This window comes from Tursiops truncatus, chromosome 19 (assembly GCF_011762595.2).
Source record: "Tursiops truncatus isolate mTurTru1 chromosome 19, mTurTru1.mat.Y, whole genome shotgun sequence".
Taxonomy (NCBI): Eukaryota; Metazoa; Chordata; class Mammalia; order Artiodactyla; family Delphinidae; genus Tursiops; species Tursiops truncatus.
The window spans coordinates 1,259,973-1,278,922 of NC_047052.1; the positions used below are offsets into that span (position 1 = coordinate 1,259,973).

At 64.2% G+C, this 18,950-nt stretch overlaps 1 protein-coding gene across 1 annotated transcript in view; it reads right to left on the bottom strand.

The window, feature by feature from the left end:
• ZFPM1 (zinc finger protein, FOG family member 1) overlaps positions 1–10,934 on the bottom strand; it is a 67,787-nt gene extending 56,853 nt beyond the window's left edge. Inside the window, exon 1 of the mRNA XM_033845330.2 lies at positions 10,414–10,934. Coding sequence (XP_033701221.2) covers positions 10,414–10,453 — 40 coding nt within the window. The 5' untranslated portion in view covers positions 10,454–10,934. The remainder of the gene's footprint in view (positions 1–10,413) is intronic.
• Between the last annotated feature and the right edge of the window lie 8,016 nt (positions 10,935–18,950).

The window sequence follows — 18,950 nt, forward strand, 5'->3', positions numbered from 1 at the left end:
CGCGGAGATGGTACCTCAGTCCCATCAGGGCGCCAGCCGTCACACGTGGCGGCCGGGCGGGCCTCCGAAGGCAGGGTGGCTGGGGACCGGGCAGGGAGAGAGAGCTGGGAGCCCCTCCCTTTCTCCAACTAACTGGCAGGTGGGGCTCCGCCGGGCTCCTTGACATTTACCGGGCACCGACTGCATATAACCAGGTGCCGCTCGTTCTAGGGGTCAGGGAGGGAGAGGAGAGACCCAAGCCTGGGCCCATCTGACACATGAGGACACCGAGGCCCAGAGATACGTCCCAGGAGACAGAGGCGAGGCAGCGGGGTCCACACACCCAGCTCCGGTGAGCTGGGGAGGTTGAAATCTCCCACGAGGGCTCAACCCTTGGCCCTCGTTCCCTCCAACACGGTCCCTGCCGCGGCTGCTGCCTTTCCCAGCGGAGGCCTCTACCTTCCCTCCCCAGCCCGGCCCGCGGACACTGCCTTTGTGCAGAGGCCTGGGAGGTGCAGGCTGGACGTGCCAAGGTTGATGGCCGGCCCAGGGGGACAGGACAGGCCGGGAGAGACGGCCCCCACCCTGCCCACCCTCCTCCCTACCTTCTTTTTCAAAAACATAATTTATCTGTGTATTATCAAGAAATCCAGACACTTTAATCAGTGAGCTATGAAGTCAGAATTTCCATTCTTATCTGCGGGAGGAGTGGAAATGGAGGAGATAGTGCGAGGGATCGCTGGTGGGGAATGTTAATGGGTGGAGAGGCTGGGCCATTGGCCACGGAGACGCCGTATCTCCCCCATTATCAAGGCCGTATCTCGCCAACCATCTCGGCGCGGTAATGGGGCCAGTTCAACTTTCCGAGTTATCACGGGAGCTGAAACCTGCGCCTGCCAGAGGCCTGGACCGGGGAGACAGTTCGGGCGGACCAGGCCCCGGCGGGCAAAGCCAGGATGGAGAGGAGGACCTGGCCGGGGCCCATGAGGGCCTGGGTGCCCACTGACCATCAAGGCCACTGCAGTGAGAGTGTGTGTGTGGCGGGGCGCGGTCCCTCTGCTCTCTGGGAAAATGTCTGGTTTGGGCGGAGCTGGGTGTGTGCATATTGTGCAGGAGGGGAAACTGAGGCAGGAGGCCACCTCAGAGCCCCAGTGGGGCTGGGGTGGTCCCAGGCCCTCCCGAGCCGTGCCAGGCCCATGAAGTGGAAAGGGTGGGTGGTGTGGGGGCATGGTGGGGGGACCGGGGTGTGGGCAGCCTGCCCTCCTGCCCTGTGGCCCGCAGGGTCCCCTATCACCTCTGCTGGAAGCCTCTTCCAGGCCCCAAGCCCCAGGAGCAGGGTGGGGACATCCTGGTGGGCTCTGCGCCCGCAGGTCCCGACCTGAGGCTCGGGGTACGCTCAGTGTGGCCCTAAAATGCTGGGGCTTCCTGCCTGCCCTCAGGGCCCCGGCATGGGATGCCCCAGGGGATGGGGCACCCAGGGCCCATAAACAGAACACATCTGCCCATTCAGAGGAAAGGGCCTCCAAATCCACTCATTCCCCGGGAGCACTTAAGCTGAGGTGCGGAGCGAGAGTCCCACCCGAGGATACCCCCCACCTGCTGCCTAGAGGGCCCATGTGACCAGGAACCGCCCCAGGAGGGCCTGGCCTTCGTGTGCCGGTTCAGCTGTGGCTCTGGTCTCTCTCCTGAAGCTGGAAGGCTGGGCAGCGGCCACTTTGGCCCAAGAGGGGTAGGGACTTGCCCAAGGTCACACAGCCACCAAGGAGACCACAGCTGGACGCTGCCTGGAACCGCAGGAAAGCCTCAGTTTCCTGGATGTAAACATGGGTGGCACCAAGCCCCGCAGGGAGAGCTCTGGCCCTGGACACCACAACCGTCGCCATCCTCTCCTCACTCCCAGGGTGGGGAGCTCGAGCTGCGGTCCTGAGTCTGACCTTTAAACCCTCTAAGCCTCAGTTTCCCCTCCATGCACCGGGCTAACTGCTGAGCCCCCCTCAAAGGCTGTGAGGGGAGGACGTGAGCTCACGGCTGCAAGTGCTGGGCACCCAGCAGGGGCTTAGTAAATGCTCAGCTAACGCCTGGTCTAACGGCCAGTGACCACGAGCTGGGGTTAGTCTCGGGATGAGCTTGGGGCCCCAGTAAACGCGGGTCAGATGGGGGAAGCCTCAGCTCTGTCTCTCGTTGCAAGGGGCCAAGGGCCCGATGCCAGAGCAGCCCGAAGAGCAGCGAGGGGCTTCCCCAGACCCACCAAGCCCTCCCTGGGAGCTGAGAGTCCAGCAGTGCAGCATGGGCCCGCTGTTCCAGTGGAGGGCTCTCTAGCAGCTCTCCCCCGCTGCCCACTGCAGGAAGGAGCGGAGACCCCTGGCCCTGTGGCCCCCTGGCCTCCCGCTCCCTGGGTCTGACTTGCAGGGTGGAGAAAAGGGAAATGAAGGCAGGTGGCTGTGGCAGGTGCAAGTGGCCAGGGCAGATCGGGAAAGCTGGAGGGCTTGAAGTGAGACACCAAGAGGAACTGACAGGAAGCAGTGCAAGGGAGATGGGGGAGGGGAGAGGTGTCCCCCTTCCTCTTCATTTTAACTTTGACAAACGACAGACGACGCAGAGGCTCTGGCCCAGGCTGGACCTCTGCTGTAAGGTCTCAGCAGCCTCGCCGCCTGCGAGCTCAGCATCACAGCTGTACTTTGTAGGGGAACCAACTGACTTGCGCCCAGCCCGGTGTCCCCAAGACATCCCCGTCCTGCAGAGGTGGACACTGAGGCTCAGGGAGGCAAGGTGAGCCTCCTGGCAGAGCCCAAGAGCCCCACCGCAGGGAAGCTCCGGCAGCCACCCGAGTGCAGAGCCCCCTCCTCCCAGGAAGCAGCCCGCCCGCCACTTCTGGGGGTGTCTAGCAGCTGGCACAGGGTTGCACAGACCACCCCATCAACCCCATCTCCACATCGTTCGAGTGCTGTGTGACCCTGGTGCAACCGTCCACCCTCTCTGATCCTCTTTTTGGGGTGCAAAATGGTTTGAGAACCCCAACCTCAGTGGGTGTATGGAGAATCACAGGAGGGGACGCCAGCGAAGTGCTTACAGGGGGTAGGCTCTGAGGCTGACTGGCTGGGTCTCTGTCCCCACTCCGCTCCAGTCCTGGGGTGGGGCCCGTGGGAACCAGGAGCACTGGGGCCAGGGCCAAGCTCGCCCCACGCCGGGGCTCGCGGAAGCTGCACACCAGGGCCCCATCACCTCTTTTACGGGAGGGGAAAACACGGCTGTGGAGCCGTGTTTTCCCCTCCCGTAAAAGAGGTGATGGGGCCCTGGTGTAGCCGGCAGGCCCAGGGGAGGCAGATCGAGGGACAGGAGGTAGAGGGGAGGGGCCTGCCTATCTGTGCCCCAGCTCTGGCCCAAGGTCAGCCACCACATTCCTGCCCCAGCGGGCACTGCCTTCTCCCAAACAGGAGACTGGGGGGAGGGAGGAGGGAGGGGAGGCGGGGAGGAGCTGGGCCCAGGAGGCCCTGGGAGGACACAGGATGACTCAGGAGGGCAGGACAGGTGACTGCGGGGCCGAGTGGGCACTGCCCAGAGAAACCTCGGCCCTCCTCTGGGGTCCACAGACCCAGCTCCTGGATCACAAGTTCCTGAGCATGTTACTGTCTCCCAGGGCCTCAGTTTTCTTGCCTGTAAAATGGGTCAGTCAATAACGATGATAATCGTAACAGCAGGTAAGACCCTTGGGCAGGAAAGGGACTGATGGGGCCTGGGCCCGCCCCGCCTAAGGTGCAGTCAGGGCACCCGGCCCACGACTCCCTCCCTCTTCAGAAACTAACACACGAAGGGGAGGAGGGTGGGAGGCAGGCCTCTGTGTGAAGCGTCCAGCCCTTGGGGCTTCTGGCAAAACGTCAGTAGTGCAACCAGCAGCTCCCAGGGCTGCCACGTCCACCAAGGACCTGCCTGCGGGACCGTACTTTACAGTTTGTATCTGGGAATCTCACGGACCCCACATGCAGGCCCCAGGAGGGAGGTGCTCTTATTAAGCTTCTGCTCCAAAAGCAGGAACCGAGGCAGGAGAGAGGCCACCTGCCCACAGGGTCACAGCAAGGCCAGGACTCGAGGCCACGTGGCAGCCCCCCGCTGCAGTGGCCTCCCGCTCCGGAGACACGGGCTGGCCTGCAGCCCGGAGCCCTCGGAGGACGGTGCGGGCCCCGATCTCTGAGCTCCCACTCCCTGCTGTGGGGCACCGGGTGGGGATGGAACCCCCGGGCCCGGAGGCAAAGGTCCCTGTCCTCAGCCCGCCCAGTGGTCCCACGGACAGCTGGGGTGGGTGGGAGCAACACGCCACCCATCAACCAACAGCCCAGCCCCTATCTCACCTGGGATCCCAGGTGTGCTCAGCTCATCACCTTCTGTGTCCCAGCCCCGCGTGGGTACCGGACACAGCCTCTGGGGTAGATGCCGTGTCACGTGTCACCCCTGTTCTACAGACGAGAAAATAGGAGACGCTCCCTGAGGCCACTCAGCTGGGGGCTGTGATGCTGGAGTTGAAAGTTGGGGGGCGGGGGGCGGGGCGGGGGGAAGAAGGGCGGGGCGGCCTCTCTCAGACCCAGACTGCCCTCATCGCCTCCTTGCCTGGAGGCAGGACTCTAGCCCCGGCCTCCTGATGTCTTCAAAACCTCATTTGCAAAATGGGGCACTGGACTGGGATGTGCCCATTGAACCAGGGGGCAAACTGAGGCAGAGAGGGGCCGCCCACACTGATGCTGCCCGGGGACCCTCGGCAAGCCGCCGTTCCTTTCCAGGCCTCCAGCTCCTCCTCTGTGAAATGGGCACAGGGACACAGGAGGCCCTGGGGTCCTCTCAGTGGGCTGCCCGACCCCACAGCCCCTCAACTCTGGGCTGGCTTGGTCCAAACCCATCCAGAGCTCAGGCGGGGAGGTGAGGGGTGGGTGGGGGACAGAGGAACCTCGCTGACAACTCCCCAGTGCAGCCCCTCCTCTCTGACGAGAGGGCAAGCAACGTGTGCGGTGTGCGCAGCCCGGGCACCTGCCTGGCAAGTTGTAGCTGGAACGGCTGGAGGCGAAGGCCAGCCACGAAGAGGAGAGACGGGAGGGGGGCAGGTGCGGGCCCCACTTCCTAGGCAGGGTCCTTGCATGTGTTTCACTCTCTGGGGACAGCTTGGGAAAAGGGATTTGTCCATCACAGATAAGCTGGAAACCACAGATCTAACTTGACCGATGGACCACAAAGATACTGCGGGGGAGGACGATGGGGATGCTGGCAGCTGTCTGAGAAGACGTGTATTTCCCGTCTGTGCTCACAGCTGTGCTCAGGGACCACCAGTGCCGGCATCCCCATTCTGCAGATGGGGAAACCGAGGCGAAGGCACTGAGGCTGGAAGGGGCTGAAAGAAGCCAGAGAGAAATCCTCCAAGTCTCGGCTTGAACCCAGGCTCGGGTGAGGGGGCAGCCTGACGGGAGCCTGCCCTCCCCTCCTCACAGGGACACGTGCACTGCGGACTGAAGGCGGCTGAGCCCTTACCCACGGGGCCACCCCCCTCCTGCTGCCAAAGCGGAGGACACGGAGGCACAGGGGCACGCTCTGCAGGTGTTGCTGCCCCCTCTCCTGCCACCCTCTCGGTCCAGGCCACTCCTGCCTGGGTGGGGAACAGCAGGTGAGGTCCAGAGAGTGAACGTGTGATGGCGGCCTCAGTCTCCCCGTCTGTGAAACGGGGACAGGGGCCATGGGGCAGCGCCAGGAGGATCCAAGGGTATGGGGGCCGGTGGCAGGAGCCCAGCCAGGCACCCGGGCCCGGGGCTACGGGGCTGGCGACAGCGGCCGGGACGCAACAGCTGCCTCCAGGAGAGGGCCTGTCGATGGTAGATAGTCCGCCCGGGAGTGTTATTCCCGAGCCCGGCAAGCCCCAGGAACGTCTGGTTGGCATAGAAACAGGAGATAAGGGGTACAATTAATGGCATCGTGTTCCCTCCTCCTTTCTTCCCCAACTGACCCATTTAAATCCCTGGCGGTGCTGGTGCCATGCTGGGCTCCCAGTGACCTCTGGGGAGGGGCTGGCTAGGTGGGCGGGATGAGACTGGGGCTCAGGGCACTGGCAGGGCTGGATGAAGCCTCCTGGGACCCCATCCCCCTACCCTGCGCAGAAACATCTCCGGAAGGAGGTCACAGGAGACTCGGCAAGGGCAGGGCTGGGGAAAGACCCCTGGGCACCTCTGCTCCCAGAGGCCCATTTCACAGGTGTGGAGACTGAGGCCGGGGAAGCCCAGAGGCAGACAAAGGCAAGAGACTGTGGGAAAGCAGCGTGATGTCCACAGCGGGGCCAGACTGCCTGCCTTCCAACTCTGGCTGTCATTTTCTTGGGTGAGAAACTTAACTTCTCTGTGCTTCAGTTTCCCCAAGATGTAAACGGTAAGAACAGGACCTGCCTTAAGATAACACGTGGCCTGGCACAGAGTAAGCCCCGCGAGTATTAGCTACTATAGATATCATTATTACTATCTAACGAGCAAATGAGCCGTCTGTCTTCCCTCAGGCCCAGGAATGCAGGAAAACCAGCGTGAAGGCCCAGCCCCAGGGCCTGAGAGCTCGGGGCCTGGCTGCCGCCCACCAGAACTCTGCTCAAGGCCAGGTTCAGGGAATGGGGGCTGGGAGCCAGTCTCTGCGTCTCTAAGGCCCGGGTCCCTGGCTCACTGTAGCTTGGCCCCCATGCCCCCAGGGCTCTGAGGAGGGCGCGGAGGCCAGCTGAGGGCAGCCACGGTGCCCGTCCACCCCCGGTTGGCAGGCAAGGTCACACCTGATTTCAAGAGACGGGAAACTGAGGCTGCAGAAGGCACAGCCACCTGCTCATGGGGCTCGAGTTACGGGCAGCCAGGCTGCCAAAGCCCCGTGTTTCCTTGCTTCTCTGCCGTCACAGTGGGGTGGTGGGTACTGCAAGGTGACCCCTGGGAACCAGGCAGCTTCCCAGGAGCCTCCCACACCTGGCAGGGGGAGGTGCATCGCTCTGTGCAGATAATCCTCTCAAGTTCATCAAAACTGAGAGACCACCTCACCCCTCTTCCGGCCCAACCCAGTCTCTCTCCGGAACCGGCCCTCACCAGAGGCACGGCCAGCCTCCAGGTGGGCGTCTGCCTGCTGGGGAGAGCGGGCAGGTGGCTTAAAGCTCGGAGTGAATGAGTCATCCTGTGGCCACCAATAATTTGCTTAACCAAGCTCCGAGAACGTGTGAAAAACACCTCCGTCTGCAATGGAGCAGCTGTTCGGGCTGGGACTTCTTCCGGGAGCCCCTTGCCTGGCTGGCCTCGACTTCCACTTGGCATCTGGAGCCATGGTCCGCAGGGGCCCTCCCACTGCAAGAGGGCTCTGTGGTCCCCTCGGCATCCCCAGTGTGACCGGGGGGCTTGCTCCTGTCCCCACTGTCCAGAGTTGGAAACTGAGGCTAGCCCACTGTCCCTGGAGGCACCCCCAACAGCTGGCCTCTTCCTGACCTCCTCTGGAGGTCTCCCCTTGCAGGCAGTGCCCCACCTGCCCCCATCCACCCCCACCTCCCCGGTTTCCGTACTGCTCTCTGCCGGCCCCTGGTCAGCTCACCCCTCCCCTGGCTCCCCAGGGCAGTGGCTACGACCCAGTACTCGCATTCAGCAAGCGCTCAGTGAAGACCTCCCGAGTGAATGAAGGCAGGTCTGAGCAGACCTTCCCTTCTGATTTGGGGGACCTGCTCAAAGAGATGCCAGCACGCTGTGTTCCCCCCAACCTCGGCTCGGCAGCAGAAGCCACTTCGATTCTTTTTTCAAGAAAACTCCACGCAGGTCACACTTACCACTTGACAGGAAGAACACCAACACCAACTTGATTCAAGGGGGAAAACACCCTCTCTCCTTCTGGAGGTGACACCCCTGACTCTGCTATCTCACACCATCTAATAGGAATCAGGGCTGGGTGTCCTCCCTCCCCTCCTCCCCGCTCCTGGCCGGTGCAAAGTCAGTTTTCTTTCATTTTGACGGACTGTACCACCCGCAGGGGGAGGATCAACTTCCTGGCAATGAAGTGTGTTTGGGATGAAAACTCGCCCAAACGGACCCAGGCACGCACGCCCCTCCACCCCTCCCCGGCAGGTCGGAGGCCCCCCACTCGCCCCAGCCGCGACGCCCCCGCGCTGTTGTTGCCTCGAACCCGGCGGGGCCTGGTGGCCATAGATAAGGGCTCTTATCGCTTTGGGAGATCGCCATCCGGCCGACCGGCCCGGCGCTTATCTGAGCTCACATCGACCCGGGCGGGAGGAAACCTCGGCGGGCCAGGGCGGCGGGGGTCCCGAGCTGCGCTCCGCCCCGCGCTCCCCGCCAGCGCGGCCCGGCCTATCGTCGCAGCCATCTGGCCGGCCAAGGCCGCGCTCCCGCCTCGCCCTCCCCCGCTCCCACGTTTGAAGTTAATAAATGGGCGCGCCTATCGCCGCCGCCATCGGTTGTGCGCCTTATCAGCGCGGCACATCTATCTCTGCGCGGAACAAAAGGCGCACAGAGGCGCGGGCAGCTGCGCCCCGGCTTTGGTGGGGGCCCCGGGGGGGGCGGCGGCCCAAGCGCTCGGGCCCCTCCCCTCCACACCCGCGGCCTGGTCGCAGGTGAGGCCAGAGCGGCGGGCACACAGCCGCCAGGGCCCTACGCACAGCCGCAGGCAGAGGGCGGGCGGCAGAGGGCGGGCGCGCGGGCGCCGCCGCTTGGTGACAATCAGCGCTCGCATCTTAACGCGCCAAGATCTGCCAGGGGGAGGAGGCGCCCGGGGCCGCGGGCTGAAGGGAGGGTGCCCCGGCCCCGCCTCCCAGGGCCGGCCCTCTCCCCAGCCCGCTTACCGGGCGCGCTGAAGGTGGACAGCGGGGGCTCGCCCTCGCGCCCGCTTTGGTCCCTGTCCCCAACACGCACCGCTCGGTCGACCCAGCTGAGCCCGGGCGCTCGCTCCGCTCTGGGCCTTATCGGCTCTGGCGATCGGCTCCCAACCTGCGATCTCCCTGCCCGCGCTATCTGCATTTCTCATCACGCTGAAACACATACACACGCACACACGAGAACAGACCGAACAGAGGCGCACAGGGGAGGAGGGGAAAAAGAAACCAGAGAACCAGCGCAGATCGGGACCTGTGGGTGGTTTTAATACTTGAGTTGACTTGATAGAAAGCGACTTTCGGAAAACAGGTCCCGCTTGCACACTGAGGAGTCGGGTTACGGGAACCCGGATTCATGCTTGCCTTCCCCCTCTCTGGGACCTCGGGAGTAGACACTCCCCCAGGAGCATGCACACAGGGTTCTGGTGGCAATGGTCATGTGGACAGAAGAGGCAGTGCGGGGGAACATGGGGCTGGGCAGTGGTCTGGCCCCCTCTTCGCCTCCTGGGCAGCCCCAGCGACCTGCTGGTCTGGCCGGGGAGATGTGGCCCCGCACTCTGGCCCTGGCAGCAGAGGCGCGAAGTTATTACTGGCGTGGGGTGGGGAGCCGTGCTTCCTGTGCACTGCCCTCTCTCTCCCTGCTCAGGCAGCCGAGGGGCCCCAAGAGTACGGGGCGCTCTTATCTCCGGGGGGCATCATCAGTGTGGACACAGCAGCTGCCTGCCCCCCCTCCCCCACCGGGGGAGTGGCCTGCGGGCCAGACGGGTGAGACACTTGGACGCGTGCGGAGGCGACCCTGGCCCAGGACTGAGTCCCAGGAGACCCCTCCCCGATCCCTCGGCTAGAGAGTGTGTGTGACCGCAAGCCACCCAGCGCACAGCGCCCCTGCAGTCCTGGCTGGGACACAGGGAGGGGAGGACCTCCAGGAGGCTGTCCCCGGGCAGGGAAGGCTCGAGTTCGAGACCCAGAGACAGGGCTGGAGCCCAGCGCGTGGGCTGAGGTAGCTACACCTCCATCCTCCAAGCCAGGCGGCTCTGCAAGCCAGCGGGAGTGGGGGTGGGCGCCGGCGGGTCTCCGCCTCTTGGCCGTGCACTTCCACGCGCCCCGGGTGCCCCCTCTCCCTCCCAGGTCTCTCTCTTTCTCCCTCTAGATACAAAGCCTGGGAGAGTCAACCGCGCGAGATAAGATCACAATTTCAGCCCGTCCCGACAGAGCGATCTTATCAGGATGGGACTTGCAGAATGGAATATTTTAAACTTTATCTGAGCCCAGATCGGGCCGCCTTATCGCCGCACCATCTCGGGGGATGCGGGGGAGGGGCAGGCCGCGAGGTGGCCGCGCCCCCAGCAACCCCGTTCCGGCCCTCTGGGCGGACACCCCCACCAGGCGGGACCCCCGGTGCCGGTGCCGAGACGCGGGGGACCGGCCCGCCAGCGGAGATTAGATTACGGCGCGCTTGGCACACAGCGTGGGGGGCGCGGCGCGGGGTGAAGGTCGCGGGCGCCGCGGGCAGAGCGGGACGGACCGGGGGCGGACCGGCGGGGGTCGGGGCCGGCGGGCAAAGTTTGACTCACGCTTGATCTGCCGGGGGTTGCTCTGTTTCCTCCTGGACATGTCTCCGGCGCCGCGCGCCCTCGTGGCGGCCGCCTCTAGCCCCTGGCGGGCGGCGGCGGGCGGCGGGGGCGCGGCGGGGCCGCGGGGCGGCTCATGCCCCCGGCCCCTGGGCTCCGCGGCCGCCCCGGCCCGCGCCCCCAGCCCGCCGCGTCCGGCCCGGCGCCGCTGCGGAGGCCGGAGGCTCGGCCCTGCTGTGCGGCCGCGCGGACCGCCGGGGCCGGCGGGCGGCGGGCTGCTGCCGGCTCCTCCGCCTCCGCGCAGACGCCGCCGCCGCCGCTCGGCTCTTCTCAATGGAACCTGCGGGCAGCGCGCGGCGAACCGGGCGGCCTCGGCCCGGGCGCTCGGGGCGTGCGGGCGGGGCGTCCGCGTCACGGCGCCGCGCCTCCGGGCCCGCCCCCACCGCTGGCCCCGCCCCCAGCGCCGCGGCCTCGCCCCGCCTGCACCGAGTTGGCCCGCCCCCGGGCGGATCTTGTTACCTCGCGGCCCTGGCCCCGCCCCGCCCCGCCGCCCTGGCCCGCCCCTGGACTGGCCCTGTTTCCTCGCCGCAATGGCCCCGCCCCGCCTTCTGGCCCCGCCCCCAGAGAGCTGAACCCGCCCCCGGCCCTGGGTAGACCTGTGGCCTCCTCGACTACTCCTTCGGCCCTGCCGCTTTGTCCCCCAGACCCGGCTCAGACTCGGCGACCCAAGGCATCCCGCCGCCCCGCGTCCGGCCGGGCTCCAGACCTCCCTGGACCCGCCCCCTCGGCGCAGCTGCAGCTCCGCCCCCCAGCCTGACCTGACCTGGTTCGGTTCCTGGACACCGAAGCCCCGCCCAGACCACGCCCCCAAACCATGGCTCCGACCTCCACCGCCCATGACTCCGCCCCCCGCTCTGTAACTCCGCCTCCAGGGCCTCGGTCCCGCCCAGAACCTCTGGGCTCTGCGACCACCCTCCTCGGCCCGCGGGATGGGGGACGGTGAGGGCCGGGTGAGGAAGCCCGAGGCCTTGACGCTCCACATTGCCTTGGACCAGATTTGGGGTTTGGAGCCGGCTCTGACAGGGTGGGGCTTCTGCCCAAGGCTGTGGTGGAAGAGCGGCATCCCTGGGGTTCGCCACCTCCGGTGGCTGCAGCCCCAAGTGGAGAGTGGGGGACTTCGGGTCCCCCTCCCTTGGGCTCAGATATGGCTGGAGATCGGGGGCGGGGGTGGTGTGGAAGCCAGCGGCCTGTGCCTGCTCCCCCCGCAGCTGCCCCCAGGCGTTGACCCTCTGGGCCTCTCCTCCCCCGGCCGTGCCTCTAAAGGGCGCCCCTGCTGGAGGCCCAGGAAGAAGACCCTTCGCGGGCTGAGCGAACCCCTAAGCCCCCTCCCCGCCTGGAACAGTCAGAAGGGAGCGAGGTCAGTACTGCCTGTTCCAGCCATGGAAACGGAGACCGAGCCTTCTGTTCTTTGGGATATGTTCATGGGATCCCAGAGGCCCCCCATTTTCCAGGGAGGCTCAAAGTCATACACCATTAGAGTTGTCCCTGGGGGCTCAAGTGTATTCTTTTAACATTCTTGGCCTGCATTTGGTGCCTACCCCCACCCCCCATATTCACAAGAAATAGGAAGTTAGCAGGGCCCAGGGGCTAATGGGAAGACCTTTGCAAACAGGACACCTGGATGCCTGTCCAGAAAGCTGGGCCCACCCATCTGATGGCATCAGATAATCATCACAACTGTCACATATGGAGGCTGGCTAGGTACTGAGTACTCTGCCCGTGAGACCCCCCCCCCCCTCATTCTGACTCCTGTTACCTTTGCCCCTGCCCCACGGAAGAGGAAAAGGTTGCCCTCAGAACCTGGGCACTCTCCCCTGCCCTACCGCTGCTCCCAGGAGGGCAGGAGATTGGCAGGCAGGGCAGAAGGTTGAGGTCTACCCCAGGACCTGCCACTGCCAGTGGACAGAGAAGAACACTAAGGCCGGGAGGCCAAGAGACCTGTCCGGGGTCACGTGCTCACCAGCTCTTCCCACTCCAGGGCCAAGGGGTACAGCCTTCCTAGAGTTACCCGGTGCTGCACCCCTCCTCTGGGGAGCATGGGGCCCATGGATGGCTGGTTCACTCAGCCCAGGGCTCCCACATGTTTGTCAACTGGACAAGGGGCCCCACCTGTCTGGGTTTCTCATTGGGCCTGCTGCCTTCCCCAAAGGGGGCCTCTTTACAGGATGGGAACCTCACAGTCAGGCAGTCAGGGGGATTCCTGGAGGAGGTGGCCACGGGCTGGACCTGTGCTGGGTTTGAGGCTCCATGCATAGCAAGTGACGCCCAGGTTGGTGCTGCTGGAATGCCTGGAGGTCTGTGTTGAGGAGGGTTCTGAGGGTCAGCAGGTGGAGGAGAACCACGATCAATTAGTGATGTCTGTCTAGGGTGCAGGAGGAAAAGAGTGGCAGGACTTTGGCCACTTCAGGTTCTGAGAGGAGAGACAACCCCAGTTGCCCAGGGACTTAGAGGCAGAGGCAGGTCCTGCTGACCAGGATCCACTAAATCATTCTCAGGGCTCAGTGAAAAATGAAAATGTGGGGCCCCTTGTTCAAAAATTAAGAATTTCCGGGCAGCAACAGAAGAGCCTTAAGCCAAGTGCAGGGCTCTGTGCACCTGCGCGGGTCAAGTGCCCATCAAACGCCATGACAGGGGACTTCCCTGGTGGTGCAGTGGTTAAGAATCCGCCTGCAAATGCAGGGGACACGAGTTCGAGCCCTGGTCTGGGAAGATCCCACATGCTGCGGAGCAACTAAGCCCGTGCGCCACAACTCCTGAGCCCGTGAGCCGCAACTACTGAAGCCTGCGCGCCTAGAGCCCATGCTCCACAACAAGAGAAGCCACCGCAATGAGAAGCCCGCGCAACGCAACGAAGAGTAGCCCCCACTCTCCGCAACCAGAGAAGCCCTGCGCGCAGCAACAGAGACCCAACGCACCCAAAATTAAAAATAAATAAATTTATAAAAAACAAACAAAAGAACCTGCCATGACAGCCCTGACCCAGGCCCGTGATGTTTCTGGGGCACTTGGCTTCCATGCTTTGCCCCCTCTGTCTGTCCTGCACGGGGATATTATTACCGCCACCGTACAGATGAGGAAACTCCAGCTTGCTTGTGACCGGTGGCGGTGTCACAGGACCTTGCTCACACAGGCCACTATACCCTCAGGGGAGGTCTGTTGATACGGACGATAAACTGAGGAAAGAGGAGCAAGAAATGCTGTGGAAAGGCAGGCCCGGCTCAGCCCAGAGCAGGAGCGACCGCCTCTGCCTGGGGAAATCAAGGAAGGCTAACTGGAGGAGGTGCCATCTCTGTGGAGTTTTGCAGGGATCCCTGCTCAGATGGGAGAGGGTTCCATCTGGCCACCTGCATCCCCTGTGGGAGTGCCAAGATTCACATCCAAACGTCACTGGTGAAGAAAACAGAACTGCATTCAGTCCACTTGGGGGTTGGCAACACCCACTATGGAGCTGAGAAGGGCTTGGCGTGGAGCTGGGCTGCCCTGACCACGGCCTGGATGTTTCCTGCTTTGCTGGATTTCAAGGTCTAGTAGTCTGGAGGCCTCTCGAGAAGGCTCCAAGGTTGTCTGGGCCTAGGGAAGCCTCCTGGGGATGGCTCTAGGGGCGACGTCATTGTCAGCATCACCAGCCTTTTCCGAGCCCTTCTTCTGGGCTGGTTCACGGTCTCTCATGATGTCCTTGACCACCTCTGGTGGTCACCCAGGCAGAAGGTGGCAGAGCTGGGCCTAGGACACAGCTTCCAAGGCTGTCGCGGTGGTGATGAAGACGCTGAGGTTCAGAGTGGCCCTGCAGCTCAGAAGTGGTGACCCCAGGCAGTCGCACTCCAGAGCCCGGGTTCTTAACCCTGGCTGTGCCCCAGGAGAACTGGGTTTGAACCTTGGCTCTGCCACATTGGAGGCTGCGACCCTGAGCAAGTCCTTAAGCAGTTAGGTCCTGGCTTCCTCATCTGTCAGTGGGGGTGGGGGGCATGACCCTCAGGGCTCCCCTAGCCTTGGTGCCACTGTGGCTCTGGGCTCACGTCTGCTCCACCGCTGCCCTCTGCCCTGTGGGTTGGCATCCGTGGGCCTGGCTCTGCTGACGGGCATGCTCCCTGCTGCCCCAACCCAGGAGGACCACCCGGGTCCGGGCAGTGGCTGCCGGTGGGGAGGGGGCTGACTGTGGCGCCTCCCACATCCCAGCTTCTGCACTGGTTGCTAGGTGATGACCAAGGGAACCACAGAATGTTCTAGACACTTAAGCTGGACACCGAACGATGAAGACTGTTCAGGAGAGAGTGGTGGCAGAAGGGCGTTCTCAGCTGAGGGAAAGGCTGGGAGGGCTGGGCAGACCGTGGGGAGCGCGTCCCAAGCCCAGGTCAGGTGAGGGGCCTCTGATGGCCAGGCCACACCGTGAGCCCTCTTTCTGCTTCACTGTGCCCCCAGTGTCCCTGACTTCACCTCCGTATAGCTCTGAGAGGCCCTGTGGGGACACTGTTGTCAGCCCAACCCCCGCTCCAAGCTTCCCTTACCTACCACCCTGACCGCTACTGGATCCCCACAGCCACTCCTGGCCCCACTAAAGGCTGAAGCCAGCCAGGCCTTCCGTTAAGCGAATGATAACCTCAGGCCCTGCCCTGCCCTTACCTTCTCCTCTGAACCTCCCTGAATGTGGGTCCCGGTGGCCTGTGGCCACAGGGCCCTTGCACAAGCTGTCCCTGCTGCCCGGTGCACCCTTCCCTCCCACTGCCTGGCCCCCCACCCTTCCTCAGGGAGCTCCTGACTGCTCCTCTCTGGTCCAGCTTGCAGGGCCCAGGTGCCTTTTCTGTGGTACTCAGCACGCTGTTACCTTACGCTTGCAGTGGTATGACTGAGTTGTGGACGGTTCCTCAGTGCCAGGGCCCGTGCTGAGCACCGTCTGCTCCCAACAGCTCTCTGAAGAAGGGATGGTTAGAATTCCCATTTGCCAGACAAGGAAACTGAGGCTCAGAGAAGTGAAGTCAGTCCCCCAAGGCCACACAGCAGGTTAGCAGCAGAGCGGGAGTCTCCCTAGGAAACCCACGCCTGCTGCTCCAGAATGGGCCCTGGTGGCTGCGCTGGGGGGAAGGGGACCCAGGCCTCGCTCCCACCGCTGCTGGTCAGCCCAAGGCCCTGGAGCCGCTGGGCTGTTGTGCCAGGGGCCCTCACCGATGCTTGTCAACACCGGCTCTGTGAAGGGTTTAATTAACTTCCTGTTTCAAGGGGGTATAATGAGTTCTAAGCACCACGTGACTCCATAGGGAGGTCAAATGGCAGCAAGGATGTCAAAATAAATTAAGTTAGGGATCAGAGGCGGCCTGCAGGAGGGGCAGGGGAGAAGCCGGGTGATGCCAGTGACAACTGGATGCCGCCTGGGCCACCCTGCGGGGAGGGGAGGTGTACGGGGCGGTGGGCTGCTGCCCGGGCTGCCCCCGTGGTGGCTCGGACTGGCTCTGGCCTGGGAGATGGACTCAGGTGGTCCCTGTTTGATATCCACCGCCCACCCCTCAGACATCTTGGGGGAGCAGAGACGGGGGAACGAGTCTGGTCTCCTCCCGGCTCAGCAGTCCTCTCTGAAACCAGCACCTCTAACAAGCTGCACCCTCTGAGAGCCCGGGACGCAAAGGTTCTTGCCGGGAAACTGTCCTCTGGTATTAGTGAGATCCACCCCTTCATGCAGCTGCCCAGGTGTGGCCCATTTACCAGCCAGGCGCAGACAGGAAAGATTATCTGGACATTTCCCAACCAAGAGAGCGGGGGTCACGTGGGTTACATCACCAGATAGGAAGCGCACACTTCCTCGTTCGCCCTCCTTCCTTCCTTCCCCCTCCCCCTCCCCTTCCCCCCTCCCCCCACAGACGTGGATTGCGCTCCCATACTGGGCACTGGAGGTACAACTGTGAACAGCACACAGGACGCGTCACTCAGGGTCCAGCGGCAGGACAATAGCCAGGATTAAGGAGTGGGCTGTGGGGCACATCAGGTCTAAGTACAGCGGGCTGGGGCCTGGGGCATGGGGGTGCAGCTGGCATCTTAGCATGTGGTTAGGGAGGCCACAGAGAAGAGGTGCCACCTGAGCAAAGACCTCAAGGAGGGGAGGGAGGGAGGGAGCCAGGTGGACAGCGGAGGGACAGCGTCCGGGCAAAGCCAGTGAGCCCCAGCACTTAGCCCTCGGAGGGAGCCCCGAGTGTCAGGGCCCATTTAAATAGGCAGGAAGGGACTTCCCCGGTGGCGCCTGCCACCCTGGAATCCGCCTGCCAATGCAGGGGACACGGGTTCAAGCCCTGGTCCGGGAAGATCCCACACGCCACAGAGCAACTAAGCCCGTGCGCCACGTCTACCGAGCCTGCGCTCTAGAGCCCGCGAGCCACAACTACTGAACCTGCGAGCCACAACTGCTGAAGCCTGCGCGCCTAGAGCCCATGCTCCGCAACAAGAGAAGCCACCGCAATGAGAAGCCCGCGCATCGCAACGAAGAGTAGCCCCCGCGCAGCAACTAGAGAAAAACCCGCGCACAGCAACGAAGACCCAATGCAGCCAAAAATAAATAAATAAGTTTATAAAAAAAAAAAAAAGGAAAACTGAGGCCCAGAGGGCTGGTGACGAGCCTGATGTCTCTGGCCCTGGTGGCCGCCCTCCTGCCTGGGCCCAGAGGGCTGGTGACGAGCCTGGTGTCTCTGCCCCTGGTGGGCGCCCTCCTGCCTGGGCCCAGAGGGCTGGTGACGAGCCTGGTGTCTCTGCCCCTGGTGGGCGCCCTCCTGCCTGGGCCCCAGCAACGGTCCTGGGTCTCTCGGCAGCTGAGACCGAGGTGCGGTGTGTTCAGGCCCAGCTAAGCCCTGGGCCCCGGGAGGGCCATCTGCATCCTCTCTCTGCCTGAGGCTCCGGGGAGGAGGCCGGTGGCCTTGAGTTGCAGCCCACAAGGCCATGCCAGCCGGTCAGCAAGGTAGACATTACCCTGTGGGAAGGGGCTGTGGCCTTGAGCTCCCAGGCGGGCGGAAAGGAGCAATGCCCCGAAGGCTCGGCACGGCCATAGCATTGGGACCTCGGGCCACTGCCCACCCACCAGGCAGGCAGAGACATGGGGTCTGGGGAGACACAGCCTCAGGCTCAATCCTAGAGCCCACCCGCGGCACGATCGCAGGTGACGTGGACGGGACCCACGGCCTCCAACTCCTGTCCCCGCACGGGAGGTGCTAGGATGGACCCCGGTGACGAGGATCCAGCCCTTCCCTGGAGGCCCTTTGCGCCTCTGAGGCCTTCTCTGTGGGACCCTGCACATGCGGATTCTTCCACCTGTGTGAGTGTGGCCGTCTACACACTCTCCCTGGGAGACCGGATTCTCTGAGCCTAGGGAAGCCCACTTTGATGACATTCTCCAGCAGGGTCCCGGCGAATGTGCCCTCTAGCCACGCGGGCAAGCCTCCCCCTTTATGGGGCCTGGGGATGGAGCCTGGCCTGCCCGCTCCACCACCAGCCGTCTCCCTCCTGCTGCCCTGTCCACCGAGTTCTGGCAGACCCCCACCCGCTCCCCCCGCCCGTCCCCTCCACCTGGCCCTCCTTACCTGGTCCCAGGCACCATCTTCTCTCCTGCCCCGTCTCCAGGCTGGGGGCCGAGGGGTGGTCGGGGTCAGGCTTTGAGGCCTGGGAGGGTGCAGTTGTATGATACAGCGCTCATGTGACCTTGCTACTGACCCTCTGTCTCCCCGGCCCCCTGCCCAGTGCAGGGCAGCCCCGGGGGACCTGCAGTCTCAGGGTGAGGGGCACTCTGGCCTCCCAGGTGGGGAAGCCAGGCCCAGGGGTCTCTGCCCGAGGCCAGCGAGGGCAGTGGGGTCTGGGCTCCGCTTTCTCAGGGGATCAGGGAGCCATGGCCCCTGCACAGGCCTATACCCACCTGGCCCCTCTCCCACCCTGTCCGGCCCCCTCCCTCGGCTCACGTGGGGCCCTTCGGGATGCCCACCCCGGACACCTCGAGGGTTGGGTCCCACGGATGTGCCCCACAGTCACTCACGTGGTTGTGTGTGGGTGTGTGTGTGCGAAGCCGTGGAGGACTGCACCCCCGTGTGAAGTGTGTGTCTCCGGGCCCGTCGGTGGGGATGGGGGTGCCCAGTGTACCTGTGATGTGTGAATGTGGGGCTTGGAGGCCGGTGCCCACTGAGGCCCGGCAGCCGAGCTGCCCCTTCCCCGCTGAGCCGGCGAATGCTGCCACCTGCTGGCCAGGTTGGCGCTGTCCACGCCACGGGGCTTGCGGCTGCGGGGTGGGCTCAGGGTCCAGCAGGGTGGGTTTTGCTCACGTCCAGCCCTGAGAAGACTAGAGCTGCGGGGGTCCCCGACGTGGTGAGCCTCAGCACCCGAGGGCGCGGAGCACCCGGCTCGCCCCAGCCCCGGATTCACAGTCTGGGGCAGGGCCTGGACGCCCTGTCATGTTTCTGGGGATGCAGACGCCGGCCCCAGGCCGCCCGAGGCGTGGTGAGCCGATGGCGGGGGGCACT